This window comes from Taudactylus pleione, unplaced genomic scaffold, assembly GCF_031769625.1.
Source record: "Taudactylus pleione unplaced genomic scaffold, aTauple2 ptg000251l, whole genome shotgun sequence".
Lineage (NCBI taxonomy): Eukaryota > Metazoa > Chordata > Amphibia > Anura > Myobatrachidae > Taudactylus > Taudactylus pleione.
Genome location: NW_028284653.1, coordinates 3,666,350 through 3,688,814, shown reverse-complemented (window position 1 = coordinate 3,688,814; position 22,465 = coordinate 3,666,350). Strand labels below are relative to the sequence as shown.

The 22,465-nt window shown below is 47.3% G+C and overlaps 1 protein-coding gene across 1 annotated transcript in view; it reads right to left on the bottom strand.

Moving 5' to 3' along the window:
- The window catches only part of LRRK2 (leucine rich repeat kinase 2), a 247,136-nt gene that overhangs the window by 2,669 nt on the left and 222,002 nt on the right, over positions 1-22,465 (bottom strand). Inside the window, exons 49-52 of the mRNA XM_088480191.1 lie at positions 18,643-18,795; positions 18,300-18,499; positions 17,955-18,014; positions 3,796-3,927 (exon numbers count right to left, since the gene is read on the bottom strand). Of these exons, the coding sequence (XP_088336317.1) occupies positions 3,806-3,927; positions 17,955-18,014; positions 18,300-18,499; positions 18,643-18,795 (535 nt within the window). The 3' untranslated portion in view covers positions 3,796-3,805. The remainder of the gene's footprint in view (positions 1-3,795; positions 3,928-17,954; positions 18,015-18,299; positions 18,500-18,642; positions 18,796-22,465) is intronic.

Sequence of the window (22,465 nt, the reverse complement as noted above, 5' to 3'; positions counted from 1 at the left end):
TAGTATTTCTTCCATAGGGTCCACAGGAATTACTTTGGGGGTTTTTAGGTTGGAGTGATCCAGCACCAAACAGTGAAGTTGTGCATCCCAGAATGCTCTGGTTCTCCTCCCTATATACCACCGCCCCCGGCCACAGGCAAGTCAGTTTTTCCATTTGGCGCGCAGGATTCAGATGCACCTTTTTAGACAGGGGGGCTGCACAGGCAGTCCCAAGCTTTGTTTTTTTTCTCAGAGCAGTTAGCGCTAGGCGTCCTAATGCTGCTCCATCTACCCCCGCCGGAGCCACAACACCAGTGAGGGAACTGGTTGATTTCGGCAGGCGCCAGCTGAGTTTTAACTAGCGATGACACTGGGCCCGGGACTGCAGCCAGAAGACGTAGGTAACATGGCAGTCCGTACCTCCAGTGGTGGAGACCTGCCGGAGGTTGCGGTTGTGAGGAACCGGGGAGAACCGCTTCCCCACTAGACCACTGGGGCATATACATCTGGTGCTGGAGATGGCGGCGACCATGTTAATAGCCAGTGCACCGGGAGGGGTAATACAGCTTAGGGGAGGTAAGCTCTCCCCCAGCCCAGACGCCGATCCAGCTTAAGGTTTTCGCGCATCTGGGTTGCTCCTCCGTACCTCCCAGATATATAAGAGACACCCAGAGACCACTTTCAAGTGCTCTGCTGTAGCTGCTAATCTCAAGAGGTTTGGCCAATCCCCCTGTACACCTCTCCTTTGGTGGCAAGGTTAGACAGAGCTCAATATCCTACTAAGCTTTGCGTTTTTGCATAGTTGATTAATAGCCCATGGTCTCAAATCTGTATTTTCATTGTCTGGAGCGGTTACCCGCCCAGCTATGGCTACGGCCTGGGTATCTAAGGCCACTGAAGAATGGACAGGGGCACTGGAAGATACTCTTTCAGATGCTTCCAGAGAACAGCTGACAATTATCTCCCATTTTTTTGTACAACTCCCCCATCAGATTCTACCAAGGCCTTAGCCCTCCAGGAGGCCTTCATTCCCTGCTGGGTTCAGGGGTGCTAATCCCAGTTCCTTTAGCCCAACAAGGAAGGGGTTATTATTCCAATCTGTTTTTGATTTAGAAGCCCAACGGGTCCCACCAGCCTATTATGAATCTGAAATACCTCAACAGTTTTATCCATGTGCCCAAGTTCTGTATGGAAACTCTTCGGTCAATTATTCTGGCAATTTTATGGTGTCCCTGGACATTCAGGATGCATATCTGTATGTGCCTATTATGCCATCCCACCAAAGGTTTCTACAGTTTGCTGTTCTGCAGCAACATTTCCAATTTTAAGCACTGCCCTTTGGTCTGTCAATGGCCCTTCGGGTCTTTACCAAAATAATGGCAGTGAATACTGTCCGAATACTCCCATACTTGGACGACCTATTGATATTGGCACAGTCTCCAGCTGTGTTACATCATCTCAGACTGACCATTGCCTGCCAACAGATGCACGGCTGGATCATCAATTGGAAAAAGTCTACTCTTTCTCCAATACAGCGGATGGTACATCTAGGTGCACTCCTGCATTCTCTGGCACAAAGGATATTTCTGCCAAGAGACAAGATTTTGGCCCTCCAATTGCGTGTGCACAGATTTCTCCGCAATCAGAGGGTATCTATCCACTCAGCGATGCAGGTTCTGGGGCCCATGGTATCCACCTTCAACATGGTGGAATATGCTCAGTTCTACTCCAGGCCGCTGCAACAACAGATTCTCTCCCGATGGAACAGGCAGTATCAGTTAATACGGTCACAGACGATCCGTCTCTCGCCGAAGGTTAGGCTTTCCCTCTCACGGTGGCTGCAAACGACTCATCTGGACAAGGGTCGCCCCTTCTGAATACCAGATTGGGTGCTCCTCACCACGGATGCCAGCCTCAGAGGATGGGGCGCACTGACAGGTTGTCATACTTTTCAGGAAAGATGGACATCCCAGGAAAGTTACCTGTCCATAAACATCCTGGAACTTTGCGCAGTATACAAGGCGCTCGATCTGGCACAAGACCTACTTTAAGGCAGACAGGTCCAGATCCAGTCCGACAATGTGACCACAGTAGCTTACCACAACCATCAGGGAGGCACGCAGTCAGGCAGCCATAAGGGAAGTGAAAAACATTTTGGTCTGGGCAGAATGTCATCTTCCAGCAATCTCGGCAGTTTTCATTCCAGGAGTCATCAACTGGGAAGCGGACTTCCTAAGTCGCCAGGATAAACATGCCGGAGAATGGGCTCTCCACCAGGATGTCTTTCAGCTCTTGGTGGACAAATGGGGACTGCCAGAAGTAGACGTCATGGCCTCCCCAGGTAGAGGTCCAGGCCCAGAGATCCCTCAGCCGACTTCATGGACGCTCTGGCAGTGAACTGGGACTTCAAACTAGCGTACCTATTTCCTCCAATCTCCCTCCTCCCAAGGGTCCTCACAAAATTCAAGCAGGAAGGTGGCACAGTAATACTATTAATAAACATTCGGTTTCCACTTTTTCTACGGCCAGGGTCCCTGTCTGCATCTGGACTTACCTCGTCTGTCTTTGACAGTGTGGCTCTTGAGTCTTCCACCTTAAGAGCCAGAGGTTTCAATAGCTCTGTAATACAAACAATGGTTAGGGCACGAGAGCCGTCCTTTAAACCCGCATTTATTACAGAGTTTGGCATTCGTTTTTTCAATGGTATTCCCACAGAATATTTGACCCTGAGGTTTTTAGGGTTTCCCAGAGTTCTTTCTTTTCTCCAGGCGGGGTCAGACCTCAGTCTACGCCTGGCCACCCTGAGAGCTCAGGTGTCTGCACTGTCAGTTTGGTTCTGGCATATGATTGCTACCCTGCCAGATATTAAAACCTTTTTGCAGGGGGTTCTCCACCTTCAACCACCTTTTGTCCCTACGGTGGCACTGTTGGATTTGTCATTGGTTCTCAGGGCTCTACAGGCTTCCCCGTTTGAGCTTGGGTCCCACTGGTTTTTGCCAGTTCTGAGCTGAAGGGCTGGAGAGCGGTACAATAATGAGTCTCTGCAGGCAACAGTGAAGCATGGTGGAGGTTCCTTGCAAGCTTGGAGCTGCATTTCAGCAAATGGAGTTGGGGATTTGGTCAGGATTAGGTGTCCTCAATGCTGAGAAATACAGGTAGGTACTTATCGATCATGCAGTACCATCAGGAAAGCATCTGATTGGCTCCAAATTTATTCTGCAGCAAGACAACGACCCCAAACATGCAGCCAATGTCATTAAGAACTATCTGCAGCGTAAAGTACAACAAGGAGTCCTGGAAGTTATGATATGGTTCCCACGGAGCCCTGATCTCCAGATCATCAAGTCTGTCCGGGATTACATGAAGAGATAGAAAGATTTGAGCAAGCCTTCATCCACAGAAGTTCTTCGGTTAGTTCTCCAAGATGTTTGGAACAACTTCCTACCGAGTTCCTTCAAAAACTGTGTGCAAATGTACCTAGAAGAATTGATGCTGTTTTGAAGGCTGGTCACACCAAATATTGATTTGATTTAGATTTCTGTTCATTTACTTTGCATTTTGTTAATTGATAAAAATAAACTATTAACACTTCTACTGTTGAAAGCATTCTTACTTTGCAGCATTATTTCAACACCTGCCTAAAACTTGTGCACAGTACTGTATATGTATTATTATGTATGACTAAATGCGTAGGAGTGATATAAATCTTCATAATGTCTAGCATTTTGAGTCCAATGCGGCAGAGCATTTTAATCAGAAATATACAGTACAGTAGTCATGTATTAACCATATGTACATATTTATATATTGACTTACCACTGGTTTATTAGTCTAATATTAATCCTCGTGCTTTTTCTGCCAACTCTTGTCTAATTTCGTTGTGTTTTTTAAGGTTTTGAACTTCATGTGGAAAGTTAGTATCCCAAACAGAGAGAAACCACTGTATTTCTACAAAACAAAAAAGTAAGTAAATTAGAATTGTGGCCTAATTGTTTCACAAAAGCAAATAATTCTTACTACATATTCCAATTTGGAATGGTATCCAAATACCGCCAGCTCTTTAGCCGCTGGTTCAAATTCCAACCGCGGAAGACCCACAGGAGGAGATCCCGACGAGGGAAGGTAAGTACTCTAACCCTCCCCTCTCTCCGCCTAGGTGATGCCTAACCCTAAATCCCCCCAGGGTGCCTATTTTAAGTCCGTGTCAAGCTTCTACCATCGGGATTTTGACCAGCGGCATCCCGTCCGCCTTTCTGTCAACTACATCCCTTCCAATTCTTATACACAATACCAACAAATGAGAAAGTGCTTGTTCTCTCAATTATTAAGACAAGCTGAGTTATGTTCCCAAAATTAGAAGCCATCGTTGACAATAAGATTGGAGAATATTCATATATTATTTAAAAAGAACAGAAAAATAGAGCTTTCTTGCTTCTAGTATGATAAAATTGTCTAAAGTGAGTATACCAGAGTTTCCATTGGTACCTATCAGACAATCTGAGTGCCATCAGTGCAATACATTTATTGTATCAGTTTAAAATTAAATCAATAAAATAGTTTATAAAACAAATGGTTCAAAAATCAGTATATCTGATTGTATAAATTGTGATATAACACGTGATCTATGTATTAAGATGTTCCTGTTAATTACAAATTGTGACGAGAATAGCCTGATCTCTTGCAAGTCTATTTAGAGAACATAATGTAGGAGAAACATCTAGAATAATCTTCAGACACATGGTGGGTCAAGACATTTCTCTCATACATAATTGTGACACCAGGGGCCTTAGTATGATAGGGGCGGAAACTATCTACATTACTCTAAAGCAGAAATAAATGCACTACATGTTTTAAAATGTGACAGTTAGTAATCAGTACTCCTGTGCACCAGCTTGGTGGTCTGGAAAATGTGAACTGTTAGGGGAGCTCGAGTATCGGGTTGGCCACCCTGCCCTAAGGCAATGGATCCCTAACTGGGTGCTGTCACACCCTAGCACGTGCAGGGGTGTCATGAGTTTGTGGTTCAGGACCAAATTAAATTATTGATAGTCAATGCGGTAAGCAAACTCTAGTGCTGGTGGCTGCCAATCTTAAAAGCACAATCCTCCCCACCACGACATAACAGAACCTAATGATGACATGTAAGCACAATCTATTAAGTGTAATAATTTTTGGTGAATTTCTCAATAAGAAACTTTTGGCCTAGGGGTGCAGTGAAAAAAATGCTGATACTCTAGGGTGCCGTGATTAAAGAAAGTTTGGGAACCACTGCCCTAAGGGGTGGAGCTGATACAAGAAATTTTGCGGTGAAGTGTCTTGGATTTTAGGGGTAAATGTACCTATAGAGTGGAGAAGTGGAAAGTAGCCTATAGCAACCAGTTAGTAGCTAGCATTTATCATATACATTCTACAAACTGCAAAGTAGAAGGTAATTGGTTGCTATAAGAAACTTCTCTACTCAATAGAAGGCTTGTTACATCTACCCCTAAATCTCCAGACTTTGCATCCAGACAAGACTGTAGAACCTTTAAGCTCCAAAATTTGTCCCTAATGAGATTCTGGAATCAGTGAATGGTACATATCATTAGGGTTTTCCAATATTGTTTTTTATGAGAAAATCATCAAAATCATCAAATTAGTCCTCAGTTTTGTCTTGTAATAGTTATAACGATGGAAAGGAGAGGAAGTTTGTAAGTGGCCAAAAGCAAAATGTGTGTCAAATGGCTATTATATGCATTTTTCAAAAAACAAAATAAATGCTGTAGATAAATTTGGGGTGCATAAAAATGCTTTTCAGTAAATATTTGTATCATTTTAAGTAACTCTTAAAAATGTGTTAAAAACCTGTAACTCCCACCTGCAAGCTTAAAAACACCTGTCCCATTCATCCAGCACCCCCTTATACCTGTCCTACAAATTGTAACCCATTATTCTGCATATTGTAGAATTTAACCCCAAAAATGACATGTAATTCTTGGCCAAATTTATCTAATTAAAAACTTCTAAGTGCCTAATTAATCATTAGGGAGGTTGTCCCAGTGGTTCTGAACCAAGGGCCTGATTCAGCAGCGATCGCAACTGCGATTACGCACGCAATCAGCCTATTGCTGCATTCTGCGCATGCATCGCAGTGCGCAAACACTCCACTGCGATCGGAACAGCGATCGCAGTGACTACACAGACCCATCACAGTGAAATTGACAGGAAGTATCGTTTGGGGATGGTGACGCTGGGGGTCGATAAATGCAGGTGTGCCAGTGCGTTTGAACGCCGTTACAGGGGCATGCATAAATTAGCCACTGCGATGCCATAGGCATCTTGTTGTACTCACTGCGTGCAACGAGGTTAGTAATTCCTGAGTAAGGTCAGACATTGTGCCAGTGTGCGTGAGGCTGCGATTGTACTCGATGTTACCAATGGTTTCGCAGTCTTGCTAAGTATTACGGATGTGTATAAGGTAAGGTGGGCATCCTTATGTTAGGCTGTATATGGCATAGCGATCACAGACATTAGCATATCTTCGCAGTGAGACTGCGTGTGTAATCGCTATTGTGATCAGGCCCCAAATCCCCACCTTTGTTTGCTTAAAATAAGGATTTTTCACCAACTTTTCACCTGCTCAGGGGGTTGCGAAAAAAAAAGTTGTGTTAAATCCTATGGAGAATTAACGCAGGTTAATTTACTCGGCTAATTGAGTAGGTTGAAATTTGCATCGTCCATAAAAAGTGACATTTACACGCATAAATAGGTTATTGTGGCTAATTTAAATCAGCCCCTAGTATCTTAAGAAGCACAATTAATGAATGTTGATATACAGGGCTATTGTGGGATTGGCGGAAGACCGGCAGTGAAGATGCCGACAGGTAAGTATTTAAACTATTACTAATCTAACCTCCCCCCCCACCCCCTAACCCTCCCTTAGGGGTGCCTAACCCTAACCCCCCCTGTGAGTGCCTAAACCTTACCCTCCTGGGGGGAGTACCTAAGCCTAAGTCCCCCCGGGAGCCCCTAACCTAACCCCCCATTCCCCCCAGAGGTTGTCCACGCTTGGCGCCCGGCTTACCTTCGATCAGTATGCCTGGTGTCAGGCTTTCAGCGTAGGTAAAATGACGCCTGTCATTAGACCCCTGCAGCGATTAGTCAGTCGGGAAGCCGGCGGTTGGCATTTCGACCGTCGGCTTCCTGACTGCATCCCCTACTGAAGTATTCAAAAAAGTTGCAGTATCTTGTCCAATTTAAGACAACGGATAAGTACAGCTACCTTTGAAAAAGTCCAAAAAGTGCAGACAAAACTCCACAGCTGCAAAAGCAGCGTAACAGAGAAGTTGGAAGAACTCACAACTATTTCACCTCAACAGTGGCTTGTGCATTGCTCCAACACACTGTAATTAGGGATAGGTTCAGGGATAGGGGGACTGTACTTAGTGGAACTTTAATTTATCAGATGACTCTGCCGAAACTGCTCATTATGTGACCACTGGGCCCCGAAAGCAGTCGGGAACAGGTAAGACTCCACTAGACCACCAGGGCCGGTTTGTCAACATTCTATCATCTCAACATTTAATAGGGTCGACATTAGGAGTGTAGACCTAAGTATACCACATCTGTACGGACAGCAACCATTGCAGGGTAATCAGTGAGTTACATGTTTAAATAGCGTATTGCAGACAGAAATAGGAACAGTACTAGTTAAACAGTAGGTGATAGGAACAGTACTAGTTAAACAGTAGGTGCAGAGCTGCAGGTTTTTTATAGATAAATGATAGTATTGCAGGCAGTGTAAATGCAGAGCTGAGGGTTACTTTAGATGATTTTGAGAAGTTACAGGCTATAAATCAGTTACTGTAGTTAAGATAATATTGCAGGTTTTAATTCAGGAATAAACAACAGGCTTAGTATAAATTACAGGCAGAGAATATTGGGCTTATTGTTATAGATTAAATATTGTAGAAATGAGTTATTGTAGATAAAGCAATATGTGTGAATGATATGTAAATAGTAGGAAGTGCTATTATAGAGATAATAGTTACTGCATAATAAACAGTATGCAGGCTTAAGGAAATAGTTATACAGACATTGTAGGCAGAGAATAACTGCAGATAATAAGCAAAGGACCTGTACATGCACAGTAAAGCATGCTGGAGAGTCACAGATAAGTGTTTTTCTAGTGCAGTGGAGTAGCAGATAGTGCCCATGGAAAGCCCACTGTCCCTGCAACCACAAATGGGTAGCGACTTAAGGCCTGATTCAGAGAAATCGCTGCATGTTTGTATGCAGTGCCTGTGCGATAATATGCAGAAGTGACAGGAGGTGAAGTAAAATACGCCCACTGCCGGCTTCTCTTCTGCGTTCGAAGACGCAGCAGCGTATCAACAGCGTGAACACCAGACATCTGAGTAACCCTACCTCAAAATCACACTGCCGGTGAAACTGCATCCAAGGATGCAGCCACTGGCTTTGGAATGCCCAGAAACCAGGGCTGACATGCCCGATTCTGGAACGCTGCCCGTCGCAGCCCCAAAATTTCCAGCAGGATGTCAGTCATGCTGCAGCTTTTGGGGCACTACGACCAACATCGCAAGTCCTGATCTGCACATGTGCAGTGGGGCTCATGCGCATGTTCACGTAATTATCTGAATTACGTAAATCTCTGAATCAGGCACTTACCCTCCCCACACGTGTACAGATCCTAGCCTCTCCAATGCCAGATTTGCTTAAGCACACCCCAGTCATTGCGCTGTTGTTATGAAAGGTTCAGCTTCTGGATGGTCCTTTTCTTTGTATCTGCACATGCCGATCGGCACATGCGTGGCCACCCGGCCTTTCAGAAGGGGCATTACATGGAATCCATCTAGGATTATATTCAAACTTCTTCCTAATTGTGAATGCCATTGGTTTATTGATAAGCTACTTACTACTGTGCTCTATTTTCTGATGCTATTTCTAAATATGGTTTTATTGATTTGTGGAAATAGGATTTTTGGGTACTTACCTTTGAATCCTTTTCTCTGGGTCAGGCTTTGGGACACCGGACCATGGGGGTTATAGATGGGAAGGCGTGGATTTGGCACTAACACTAAAATCTATAACTCCTCCCCTCTGCAAGCCCTGACTTCAGTACAACTTCAAAAGTGCCTGGTAAGGAGAAGCAATACTCAGTGACACTGTCACTCCGAAAAATAAAAATGAAAATGATGGTCAATACGACCCAAAATCATAACTCATACTCAATACCGCTGAGAGTGAGGGAGGGAACGCAGTGTCCCCCAGCTTGACTCAGAGAACAGGATTCAACGGTAAGTACAAAAAATACTATTTTCTCTTTGGTCTATGCTGGGGATACTGGACCATGGGATGTTCAAAAGCCGCCCCCATGGGAGGGAACGCTCAGATTGCCTGACCGAAGAACTGTACGCCCAAAATGGGCATCCCCAGAGGCAAAAACATGAAACCTGTAGAACTGCACAAATGTGTGGACAGAGGACAAGGTAGCTGCGCGACAATCCTGTTCAGCCGAGGCCCCGTGATGTGCCGCCACGGCCCTAGTGGAATGAGCCAACACCCTAGCTGGTGCCAGGCACCCCGCCTCTGAGTAAGCCCCTGAAATCACTGAGTGGAGCTGTGGGCGGAGGCCGGCCCCATGTGTATAATGACGGCCAGGGCACTGAAGGGGTTAACTCCCGTGCTGCAGCACCAATTTTAAAAGGACAATAGGCGCCAAGCGCCCATTATAAATGTGTACTCTGTGCTAGGCGCTGAGTGTTAATAAGTGTGCTTTTAATGTTTTATATGCCGCGGCCTGGACCTGCTGCACTGCGGGAGTGTAGGTAGAGTGTGGCTGCACGCTGGGTGCCACTGCGACCATCGCTGAAACAGTTACGGTCCCAGTGAGGACAGTTTAAAAGCACACTGCACATGGTTTATACTAAGCTGTATTAAAATATATATGTATTGCTGTAATGCACTGCAGCTGATCTGCAATGCATTAGTGCATGAAGCAACGTATATTTAATAGGCTATGCACTATATGGTTTAAATGTATATTTTGTAGAGAAAATGCACTTCTTGAATATGCCTGTATAAGACATGACAAGCTTGTAACTGCAGAAACTAGTTGCAGATTATGATTTCCTAGCAGGAGGTCTGATGAATAGGAAGACCTGTTGTGGTCAGTGAACTCTGGCTGGAAGGTTTCTGTTTGCAGGTGTGAATGGTGTCATATGGCCAAACCCTTCAGTAACAGCACTTCCTTTGAAAAGACAATTTGTTTTTAAGAACCTTTTGAATGTCACTGAATGTGTTAAGGTTGGGAATGCCAAACTGATAGTAAATGACATTCATCCTTCCCAATGGAATTATCAATTTCCTGTGAAATGTTATATCAACATTTTAGGAGACAGTTATACTGTATGATAAATCAGTTTATGTTTAGGAAGCAACTGCTTTTAGGTGGTGGATTAGAAAGGAGGAAATTGGGTTACTCCTTTGAAATGTAATATGTTGTTACATTATATTATGTGAGACAGCCTGATTGGTTGAGTGGAACCCAGGGCGGATTTACCCCCCTGTGATACTGTGTGTAAGAATGATCTAAAAAGAGGGCCTGTGAGCCCTGTATGTGAACATCTTTGTAAATCCTGTGTGGAGAAGAATTGCTGTAACATCTTTTGTATGCTGATTATTCCCCTTCAAACCGAAGGGAGGGTCTTTAAGACTTAGAGCAATAAACACCTTTGCCTATTCGATTGCATCTGTACCCTGCGACCAACAGAATTGCGCCGAACGCTATTCCGTTCTCCTACTGTTCTGAGTTGAACATAGTGCCTCCGAAGCTCAAGCCCCCTGCCATATACCCAGCTTGGTCCATTGCGAGGGATCAGGCAGGAACAGTCAACACCAAACCGGAGATGTGGTCGCAGCCAGGCGACGCATACGCAGCAGAGCGGTTCCAGGTGCCGGCAGTAGGAGCCTGAGTGTAACTAAGAAGTGGTTCCAACGCCGATGGTAGAGTTTGGTGGTGGCAGCTTCAGTAAATGCTCACGGTGCAGTGGGCGGAGTCAGTGACAGGCGGTCAATGACGGTGAGTGGGAGTCCGAAAGCGCTATCCCGTGACCAGGGCCGGCCTAGACGAAAGGCGTCCGGTCACAGGAGCCATTTAGCAATGGTCTGCTTTGTGGCTGGCCAGCCCCGTTTGTGGGCATCGTAGAGAACCAATAGAGTCCATTTTACGGAAAATCAAAGTTCTGTCTAAATAAATGCGTAGGGCCCGGACAACATCCAACAGTGATAGATTGTCCTGGTCCCCTGAGGACTCTGAAGATGAGAAAACAGGAAAAACAATCTCCTGGTTTAAGTGGAAATATGAAACCACTTTCGGTTGAAAAGAAGGAACTGTCCTGAGCACAGCCCTATCGTCGTGGAAAACAAGAAAAGGTGGTTTGCAGGACAAGGCCCCCAACTCAGAGACCCGCCGAGCCGAGGCAATGACCATAAGAAAAAACATTTTCCACGTTACGAACCGAAGGTCCACAGATTCCAAAGGTTCAAACGGAGCCTGCTTAAGAGCCGACAGAACCAGGGTCAAATCCCATGGCGCTACTGGTGGTTGAACCGGAGGCTGTATTCGCAAGACCCCCTGTAAAAAAGTCCACACCTCTGGGAGGAGCCAGACGCTGCTGATTGAAGATCAGATTGAAGCCATAAGCCGGGCTCCAGGCCACCCTGCAGAAATGCCAAAAACCTTGGCAGGCGGAACTGGGTAGTATGTACTCCCCGCTGCTCACACCACACAATATAGGTTTTCCAAACCCTGTGGTAGTTCTGCGCAGAAACCTGCTTCCGAACCCGGAGCATGGTCCTGATGACTGAAGGGGAAAAACCCCTGGCCTTCAAGAGCCCGGTGTTAACAACCAGGCCATTAAAGCCAACTGAGGTAGGCCCTCGTGACAGAATGGCCCCTGTAGCAGAAGATCTGGATGCAGAGGCAGACTCCAACCAGGCCCTGCGGCTAGCCTGAGAACTGTGGCTAACCACGACCGGCCAGTTTGGAGCCACTAGGATGACTGAAACCTGCTGCTCCCTGACTCGACGGAGTACTCTTGATAACATGGGAATTGGAGGAAAAATGTAGGCCAGACGGAAGTTCCAGAGAACTGTCATGGCATCCACTGCAAATGCCAAAGGATCTCTGGACCTTGCAATTGTGGCGAGACGCCATCAGGTACACCTCCGGCAGCCCCCATCTCCGGACCCGCTTCTGGAAAACCTCCTGGTGGAGAGACCAAACCCATGGCAGGAACGTAGTCCTGCTGAGGTAGTCTGCCTCCCAATTCTCCACCCCCAGTATGAAGACTGCTGAAATTGCCGGGAAGTACGTCTCCGCCCAAGAGAGAATGAGACTTGCCATGGCAAGTGCACTAGTGGTTCCACCCTGTAGGTTTACATTTGCCACTGCCGTGGCATTGTCTGATTGGATCCTCACTGGTGGGCCTGCCAGGAGGGCCTGAGCCCCGCACAGTGCCCGATATATGGCCCGGAGCTCCAGCATATTTATTGGGAAACCTATCTCTGACGACCAGGTCCCATGGAGGTTCTCCGTCACCGCTCCCCAACATCTGAGACTTGCGTCTGTAGTGACAATAATCTAGTCACCAGGGACAGACCCTGGAGAAGGTGATCGGTAATCAGCCACCAGCGAAGTGACTGACGAGTGCTGTCTCACAGAACCAGCAATTGAGAAGAAAGGTCATCTTAGCGGCCCGTCCAATTCCGGAGAATCTCCCACTGGAGAATCTGTGAATGGAAGCGGCCGTACTGGATGGTCTTGAAGGTAGAGACCATCGTACCTAGTAACCTCATGCCCAGCCAAACGGATGGCCGAGGGGCAGACAGCACTTTCCTGACTAAGTCCTGAAGGGCCCGGGCAAGAAAACCCTTTCCAGTGCTGTATCGAAGATCACCCCCAAAAATGTCAGACGTTGGCACGGCCTGAGGTGACTCTTCTCGAGATTCAGTATCCACCCATGATGCTGTAACACCTGCACCGTGTGATCCAGGTGGAGCTGAAGTTGGGCAGCGGAATCCGCCCTTACTAACAAATCGTCCAAATAGGGAATCACCGTTATTCCCTCGGAATGCAGTAAGCGTGCCATTGCTGCCATGATCTTTGTGAAGACCTGCGGAGCTGTAGGCAAACTGAACGGCAGAGCCTGGAACTGGTAATGGGCTCTTCCGACCGCGAACCTGAGTAGAGACTGATGCCCTGCTCAAATCAGTATGTGGAGATAAGCATTTCTGATGTCGATAGAACGCCAGAAACTCGTTTGCTGGATCACTGATCGGAGCGACTCAATGCGAAACCGATCCACCCACTGGCTGGCATTCAAGGCTCGTAGATTCAAAAGTGCCCGATAAGTACCATTGTGTTTCTGGACTAGTAACAAGTTGAAGTAAAACCCCCGTTCCTGTTGAGACTGCGGAACGAGAACTATATCCCCTTCTGAACAGAGGGAAATGATAGCCTGGTTTAAGGCCCATCTCTTCTCCGGCTCCCTGGGTAATGCTGTAGCGAAGAAACGTTGTGGCGCCAGTCCCCTTAGGTCTCGGGAGACAATGCCCCTTACCCAGGCATCTACTCCTGAAGCTACCCACCTGTCTCGGAAAAGGAGACGGCCCCCTACCTTCCCTGAGACCGGAGGGGCTGAGATCCTGTCAGGTACTCGGCTTCTCAGATGCCCTAGCACCGGGGTGCCTGAAGGTGCAGGAGAATCTACCCCGGGGGGCAGAACCCCTACTGGGAAAAGAGCATCCTAGGGCCCCCTGACATCTAATCATTCCCCTTCCTCGAAAGGAAGACTCGGAAACGTCAGCCCTTTAGCTTCTGGGGCACCACAGGCAGAAAAGTGCTCTTTCCACCTGTCGCCTGGGGTACAATAGTATCAAGCTCAGAGTCAAACAGGATGCCTCCACAAAAAGGCAGGGACTCTAAAGCGTGTTTAGATTCAGCTTCCGCCTCCCAGGCGCAAATCCAGAGTGCTTTGCGTGCCGCGACTGCCGTGGCTGGGACTCTAGAGGAAATCTGCACTCCATCTTGTGCGGCCTCACACACACAGCCTGCAGCCGCACGTATCTGTTCTGCCAGTACCAGTAAGTCCTCTCTCGATGAGTCATCGCCAAGGCCTGCCACTAATTTGTCAGCCCACTTCTCCAAGACCTATGCAGATGCCAATAATGGGCGAATAACCACTCCGGCACCCGTAAAACTCCAATTTTTTGTCCAGCGGATCTTTAAAGGAGGCCGCCCCTTGGACCGGCAGAGCCGTGTGCTTTGCTAAACGAGCCTCAGCCACTCTTGGAGGCAGCTCCCACTTAGCGACCTGCTCCTGTGGAAAGGGATAAAGGGCTGTAAATTTATGAGGCGTAGCATACTTTTTATCTGGGGGCTTCCAGGCTTCCTCTACCAGATCTGAAAGATCCTGAGACACTGGGAAACAAAAGACCCTCTTACGCCTCCGCTTAAACGGCCTTTCCACCCTAGCTGAGGCGTCAAGGTCCAGACAGTCCAAAGACTGTTGTACTGCCATAATAAGGTCCTCTAAGCCCCGACTTGACGCAGAGTCTGAACCTTCCTCATCAGGCAGAACCTCCTCTTGGAGTTCCCCCTCCTCCTCCGCTTCTTCCTCCCCCTCGGGATCTGACTCCAACAAGACACTGGATGGAGGACGACGCTTATGCGTAGTTTAGACTCCTCACAGAACCGTTCCATAAAGGCCTATACTTTCTCGACCCCTACCGCCGAGCACTCCATGGTACAGAACCAAGGAGGATCAGGACCCTGGTAACCACCCCCTGCAACAGCAGGCGGTGAGGGCAAAACAGGCGCTGGCGCCGCTTGGGCTAATTCCTCTCTATGGCGGAGCAACGTCACCAGGTCAGAGTGTGAACGGCTCATAGCCTGAGCCCATGCCGGCTCCTCTGTAAGCGGAGTGGCTCCCCCGGCTGGCTGCGCACACATGTTCCCCAGCTGACAGTCCATACACAAAGCCCCTGCATCCAGTTGTCCACATGGCAATTTAGCCTGACACTGGGCACATGTAAAAAATATAGCCATAGTGGGGTTCTGGCCCTTTGTGGACTTTATGTCCGTCAGAGAACCTCCCTTCCTGCGCTGCCCTGTCACAGCAGTCAGCCCGGTAAAAATTATATATATATATTTTTTTTAAACATAACAAGTGCCAATGAATATGCAAACACTCCAAGCAGGCACAAGAACAGATTACAGTAATACTGAAAACTACTTAGCTGTATGCTGCAGAGGGAAAGGAGCTTGCTCTGTCCTCCCTCCATGCTGTTCAGGCTTGTGTCCTTTAAAAAGCTGTGATCAGACTTCCTGGGAGACTGCATTTTTCCACTGGAGAGCGGGGGGAACCAGCAATCATGACTCCTCCCCCCATCATACTGAAGCGAGCCTCACTGCTCCTTCCTTCAAGTGTTACTCCCTTCAGTGGGGAGTAACAGTTGACTTGCACTGACCCGCATTTTCCTACAGCATCTGGTATCCCAGGTGGTTTTCCATCCAAGCACTAATCAGGCCCAACACTGCATAGCTTACAAAAGCAGCCTGTCCAGTGTGATGTTGCTGTAGGTCTCACCTGCGGTCGGTCTGTAGTCGGCGCTCTCCCCACAGGAGCCGCTGACAAGAAACTCGGCAAGATATCGCCCGCCATCCAGGACCACTCTGCACCTCTACCAGGTCAGAAGAAAAACTGTCTTGGCTGTCAACCACTTCAGGTCTACTGATTTCAGGGGTTCGAATGGAAAAGCCTGCAAAGCCTTGAGAACCAATGTCAAATCCCAAGGGGCTACCGGGGGGACAAAGGGAGGCTGAACCCTCAGAACACCCTGAAAACATATTCTAACATCAGGCAATGCGGCAATCCTTCGCTGAAACCAAACCGAAAGTGCAGAAGCCTGAACCCTTAGGGTGGCCAGACGGAGACCCCGGTCTAACCCAGCCTGAAGAAACGAAAGCACTCAAGAGACCTTAAACACCTTAGGGTCACATTTCCTCACTTCACACCACTGAAAATATGAGTGCCAAATTCTGTAGTAAATGCGAGCAGAGGAAAGTTTCCGTGCCCTCAACATTGTCTGAATTACAGAAAACCTTTTGCCTTGAAGACAGAGGTCTCAAGAGCCATGCCATCAAAAACAGACGAAGAATATTTGGGTATAGGCAGGGACCCTGTATTAACAGGTCCGGCCTTAGAGGAAGAGGCTATGGAGTGTCTATGGAGAGACTCTGTAGATCGGTGAACCAATGACGTCTGGGCCAAGCTGGAGCTATCAGTATTACTGTCCCGCTTTCCTGCTTTTATTTCCTGATGACCCTTGGAAGAAGGGAAAATGGAGGAAACCGATAAACCAGTCTGAAGTTCTACTTTACTGTCAGAGCACATTGCAGCCGGCCCAGGGGCCGCCAATCTGTCTGCAACCTGTGCCATAATCTGGGAAAAGAAAGCCCAAGGGGGCTCCTGCCTAGAAGCTGGTAGGTTTGACTGATGTGGCGACTACTTAAAACAGTGGCCACATAATCCATCCTGTATGAAATTCTGTGGGGATAACCCCGCTTTACAGGCCACACATAACACCAGCCACCTGTCTTTCAGCTTCTTTGGACATAATATCTCTAGTGCTATGCAAAGTCTGAGTACAAATGTGACAATGTTTCACACCCAATATATCCCACACCTGTAGCAGAGGGTCAATGAGGAGAAACAGCAGTGATAGATCATGACTGACAGTTATTTAGAAAAGGCAGCATAACACACAGCAGATGTCAAAAGTCACATACAATGCACATAGACATATAGTCAATATATATTATAAATGTATGCACTAAGCTCTTTAGTAACTACCGATAGCCCAGGTAGTATATGGAGCTCTGTATGACCTGATCACCGCAGGAGAGGCATACAGGGAGACTGACCTAACCTCCTGAGAACCTAGCCACCGAGAGCACCGGAGAGTGGTCTCTGGCCGACTCATATAGAGAGAGGCTGGGAGGAGCAACCAGGACGCGGGAAGTTTGTAACCGAACCAGCGTCTGGGTCGGGGGAGGGGCTGCCAGGTGGATAGCGTACCTCCCCTTATGCTGTATGGATCCACCTGGCACACTGACATTGCCGCCGCCATCAAGCCCCTGGCTGTCAGGATCCCTCATGTCCCAGTGGTCTAGTGCCGGAGACAGTTTACACATGGCTCTGCACTACAGCGCCAGAGCCAGACTGCCACATGGTTCTCCGTGTCAGCGGCCACGGGGAACCCCTTACCTGCATCCCCAATGTTCCCGGTTGCAGTCCTGGGCTGGTTAAGCCCGCCGAAATCACCAGTACCCTCACTGGTGTTGCGGCCCGGCGGTGGAAGACGGAGTGGCGATGCGGGCGTCTATCCGGACGCTTAGCTGCTTCAGGTTCTCCCATGCGCCGCTACTTGGAGGAAAAAAAAAAACTTGTTTGGGACTGCTTTCGCAGTCCCACTGTCCGCATGGTGCTCCTGCGCCAAACAGTAAAAAACAAACTGCCTGTAGCCAGGGGCGGGGTATGTATGGAGGGGGACCCAGGGCATCCTGGGAGCTGAAGCTTGTTAACGGTTTGGTGCCTGGATCACTCTAGGTACATACCCCAAGGTAATTTCTGTGGACCCTATGGGCCCCGAAGAAGAAAAATGCTTATCGAGATCCTTGCAAGTTCATCAGGACCATGCATTGTTCATTCTACACAGAGTACCAGGTGAGGCAGTCATGTTGGGTGCACTACGTGTACAGTACATAGATGCTAAAATAATCCTGGGAGCTGAAACCTACGAGGAGTACTCTAGCCCCAAAATGCTGCAATAGCTTTTTCATTCCATTTACAGTAATGAGTTTTCATACAAAGGCATTGCTCTCACAATTTTTGTTAAATGCACAAATGTACCTTTTTGTGGTGTGCAACGGCATCCTAAAACAAGCAGAACATTCTTTACACTTCCTTTATCTAGAGGGAAAGTACAAAAAAAAACTCTCAAAAGGTAAACCTGTATAAGCAGTACACTGCATTGCATCTAATATCACAACAGCAGCATACCATGTTACATATGTATTAGAAACAAGGTGTATCTGAGTTTGTGTACAAGATAATCAATGTGACTGCATTAGATATGTGTTTTCAATAGCAACTAATTTAATTTGGAAGAAAGTTACGTATACGAAATAAACCATAAAATATTGTAAACAGTAGGTCATACAAATCTATGTATTTTATTGTCTAATGATGACTTACCAAGTTGAGTGGGAACCATGCATCGAATAGAGTCACAGAAACTGGACATGATTCGTATCGGTCTTCGAGTTGGTAGATCAATGAGCAATATGTGTCCTCCACCGGTCCCCACCCACAGAGCAGTATTTCTCTGCAGGAACATGGCCTTTACCCGAGCAGTATAAGCATCTGCTTTCTTTAATTTCCTCGCTATCTCTTCTCTGAAATACCAAAACAATAGTTTGTTATAAATAATAGAGACTAATACGAATTACAATATTATTTGGATTCTAAATCTACTGGAGCATATCAGTGAAATTAATAAATAGCAGATACTCCTTGATAATGAAGAGACATAATTTACTTTAAGAACTGAGCACAGTCCAGCACTTCACATAGTTTTTCAGTCTTCTTATCCCAAATCTCCACATACGGGCTATACTTTTTTGCCACATAAATGTATTTGTCAACAGCAACAGAAGTGATATTTGAATCACTCAACGATCCATGTGACAATCTAGGAAAATAGAAACACTTTAAATATGTTGTATATGCTGAATCTTCATCAAAGACAAACATTTATCTTTTCCTCACACTCAGTTACAATCTAACGAGAATAACTGCTACTACTAGAACTATAAAATAAACAAGTGTTTGTTACCCTTTAAAATTAACTGGTTCACCTTAAAACGTTTGGTAATGTAATTGTTTTTCTTCTCACACTGAGTCAGCGATGATTCAGCTGAAGAGTGGAAGTTTACCATGCCTTAAGTAACCAATATGAATTGTTTAACAAGTTATAAATACTGTGTTAATGTATCAACATTTATTGTGGACAAACACATTTTAAATAATTAGCTTCTAAATGTTAAGGAAAAACAGACATTAAAGATTCTCTTTAAAAATCCAAGTTGCAAAAAAGGGGTGTGGGGATACTACCTGTGATGGTTAAATGTCATACAGAAGCCTTTGAAACATGTTTTAGATCAGTGATAGGCAACCTGATACACTTGTTGGTTTAACCTTCAAAAGGACCACACAATACTCTTAATCTCAGGATTAGGTTAATCAATGAAAGAGACACGTCTGTAATATATGAGCAAGCCTTTTAAACAAACATTACAAGCTGTTAGATGACCAATATTATGTATATTTGTTTGTAAATATGAGATATAGTAAGAACTTACCTTTGTTATCTCTATTTCTACGAAGCCCATAGGGTTCCACAGGAATCCTTGGGGTATAGGTGCTGACGTCAGGCATCGGGCACCATAGAGTTAAGTTTTCAGCCTCACAGGATGCACCAGGGTCCCCCTCCTGTACCCCGCCCCCGAGCCAAGGCATCTCAGTTACGTACCAAGCCATAGGCCGGAGGAGGAGAAGGAAGAGAGAGAAGATCTGGACACACACAAGAATCACATTCTCACCAGAGGGAGACGGAAAAACCGGTGACCAGAGTAAAGCCCATCTGCAGCACAGGTGTGACAGGGCGGGAGTCCTGTGGAGCCCTATGGACTTCGTAGAAATAGAGATAACAAAGGTAAGTTCTTACCATATCTCATATTTTCTACATCAGGGTCCATAGGGTATCTACAGGATACCTTGGGGATGTCCCAAAGCAGTATCCTTTAAGGGTGGGGATGCTCCTGTGCTGAAAGGAGAATCCACCGCCCGAAGGAAGCATCCTGAGAGGCAAAGGTGTCAAACGCATAATACCTCACAAAGGTATGGACAGAGGACCACGTGGAAGCCTTGCAGATCTGGACTGCAGAGGCACCACGTCAAGCTGCCCACGAAGGACCCACAGACCTAGTGGAATGAGCCCTCACAGAGGATTGAACCGGAAGGCCTTCATGAAGATAAGCTTCTGAAATTGCCATACGAATCCAACCTGCCAAAGTTTGCTTTGAAGCAGGCCAACCCTTTTTACGGAAGCCATAGAGGACAAACAAGGCGTCCGACTTCCTAAACGAAGAAGTGCGGTCAACATAAATCCTTAAGGCCCGCACAATGTCCAAAGTGGCCTCACCCACTGAAAGATCAGGTGAGTTAAAAGCCGGCACAATGATGTCCCCGTTGATGTGGAAACTTGAAACAACTTTGGGAAGGAATCCAGGACAAGTGCGCAGCACCGCCCTGTTCCTATGAAAAATCAGAAAAGGAGTTCTACTGGAGAGAGCCCCTAAGTCAGAAACACGTCTGGCCGAAGCAATGGCCAGAAGGAATATTGTTTTAGCTGTAAGCCATTAAAGGTCCACTGAGCCCAGTGGTTCAAACGGCGGCCCCTGGAGAGCCCTCAGGACCACAGCTAAATCCCAAGGCGCCACCGGTGGAACAAAAGGTGGCTGAATTCGAAGAACACCTTGCATAAAGGTGCGCACATCAGGGATTGCAGCAATCCTACGATGGAACCAGACTGACAGGGCAGACACCTGCACCTTCAGAGAAGCAAGGCGAAGCCCATGGTCTAGTCCCGCCTGTAGTAAAGCTAACACACTAGACAGACGGAACTCCCGAGGGGCATAACCTCTCTGTCGACACCACTGGAAGAACATATGCCACACACGATGGTATATCCTTGCAGAAGATGGTTTCCGAGCTCTAAGCATAGTTTGCACTACAGAGCTGGAAAACCCCCTGGACCTTAACATAGCCGTCTCAACAGCCACACCGTCAAAGACAACCGAGTCAGGTTCGGGTGAAGACAAGGACCCTGTGACAGTAGGTCCGGTCATAGCGGCAACCGCAGAGGAATGTCCACGGACAGACTCTGAAGGTCTGAGAACCAGTGCTGCCTGGGCGACGCGGGAGCTATCAACAGGAGCGTCCCTCCTTCCTGTTTGAATTTCTGGATTACCCGTGGAAGAAGGGAAAACGGAGGAAAGAGATAAGCAAACCGGAACGTCCACTGGACTGACAGAGCATCCACCAGAGACGCCTTTTCGTCTCTTGTTCGAGACCCGTACACCAGCAACTTGTTGCTGTGCCGTGACGCCATGAGGTCTATCTCTGGAAGACCCCACCTGTCCACCAGAAGTTGAAAGACGTCAGTAGAAAGTGAAAGTACAGGCAGCAGACGCTAGCAGAAGTCACATGCATTGCAAAGAAATTAATCCCTGCACTATCAGCGCTGATCCTCAACTACGCAGACACAGAGCCTTGTAGGACACAGCGCTGCATACACAGACCTGTTTCAACGGAGGAGAGGTATGCCGGGGGACCCAGACCACGATGCCACCAATCAGCAGCTTCCAGCAGCGTTCACCATGCTTCTGTAAAGATGGCCACCGAGGAGCAGAGAGGAGGCCGGCCTGGGGGAGGAGCGCTGCCACAGGCCAATCGGCAGGTGCAGAGAGGGCTGTGTGCAGCAAGGGAGGCGCCGGCTGTGTACAGGGAAGGCGCGCTCCCCTGGCATGCAATTAACCTCTGGGATACCGCTCAGCTGCGGTCCGCTGTCCCAGGGGGGTAGTGGAAGCGCAGGTTGTTACCTGGCTCCACACTGCAGCCAGTCCCCAGGGAGCCCCCTGCCTGGGGACTCTGGACCATGTGTTCAGCGGGGACCCACCACGGGACCCTGCTGCTCCTTGAATCCGGCCATGGTCCAAAACATCTGGGGTCACCGCTAGCTGTGACCCCAGATGCTTACCAGCATCCCCGGATCAGTACCGGCGTTCTGGTACCAGCAGGGGTGTAGGGAAGACAGCAGGGGGCGTCAGTAGTGACTGTCCATGCTCTACTTCCAGATGGGCAGCCACAGCTGTCTTGAAGAAAACTTCAGGGGCTAACCATTAGCCCCCCTCTAAACAGGTGCTCCGACTCCGAGCCGGGCACCAACGAAACTGAGATGCCTTGGCTCGGGGGCGGGGTATAGGAGGGGGACCCTAGTGCATCCTGGGAGGCTGAAAACCTAACTCTATGGTGCCTGATACCCTATGGACCCTGATGTAGAAAGTAACTATTTCACTGGGTGAACAACTATGATAATATGGTAAGTCTTCTGTTTGTCTTTAGATATTCTGACTCAGAGTACTTGTTCTATAAAAGTATCTAATGTTTTAGACCACTAGTATGAAACACCTTAAATCAAACAAATGGTTCATAAGGATGCTGTTGCCTGATGTACATTGCACAACTGTGGGACAACTCCCTACTTCCAGAGTTGCAGGAGATACATTGGATAATAATTG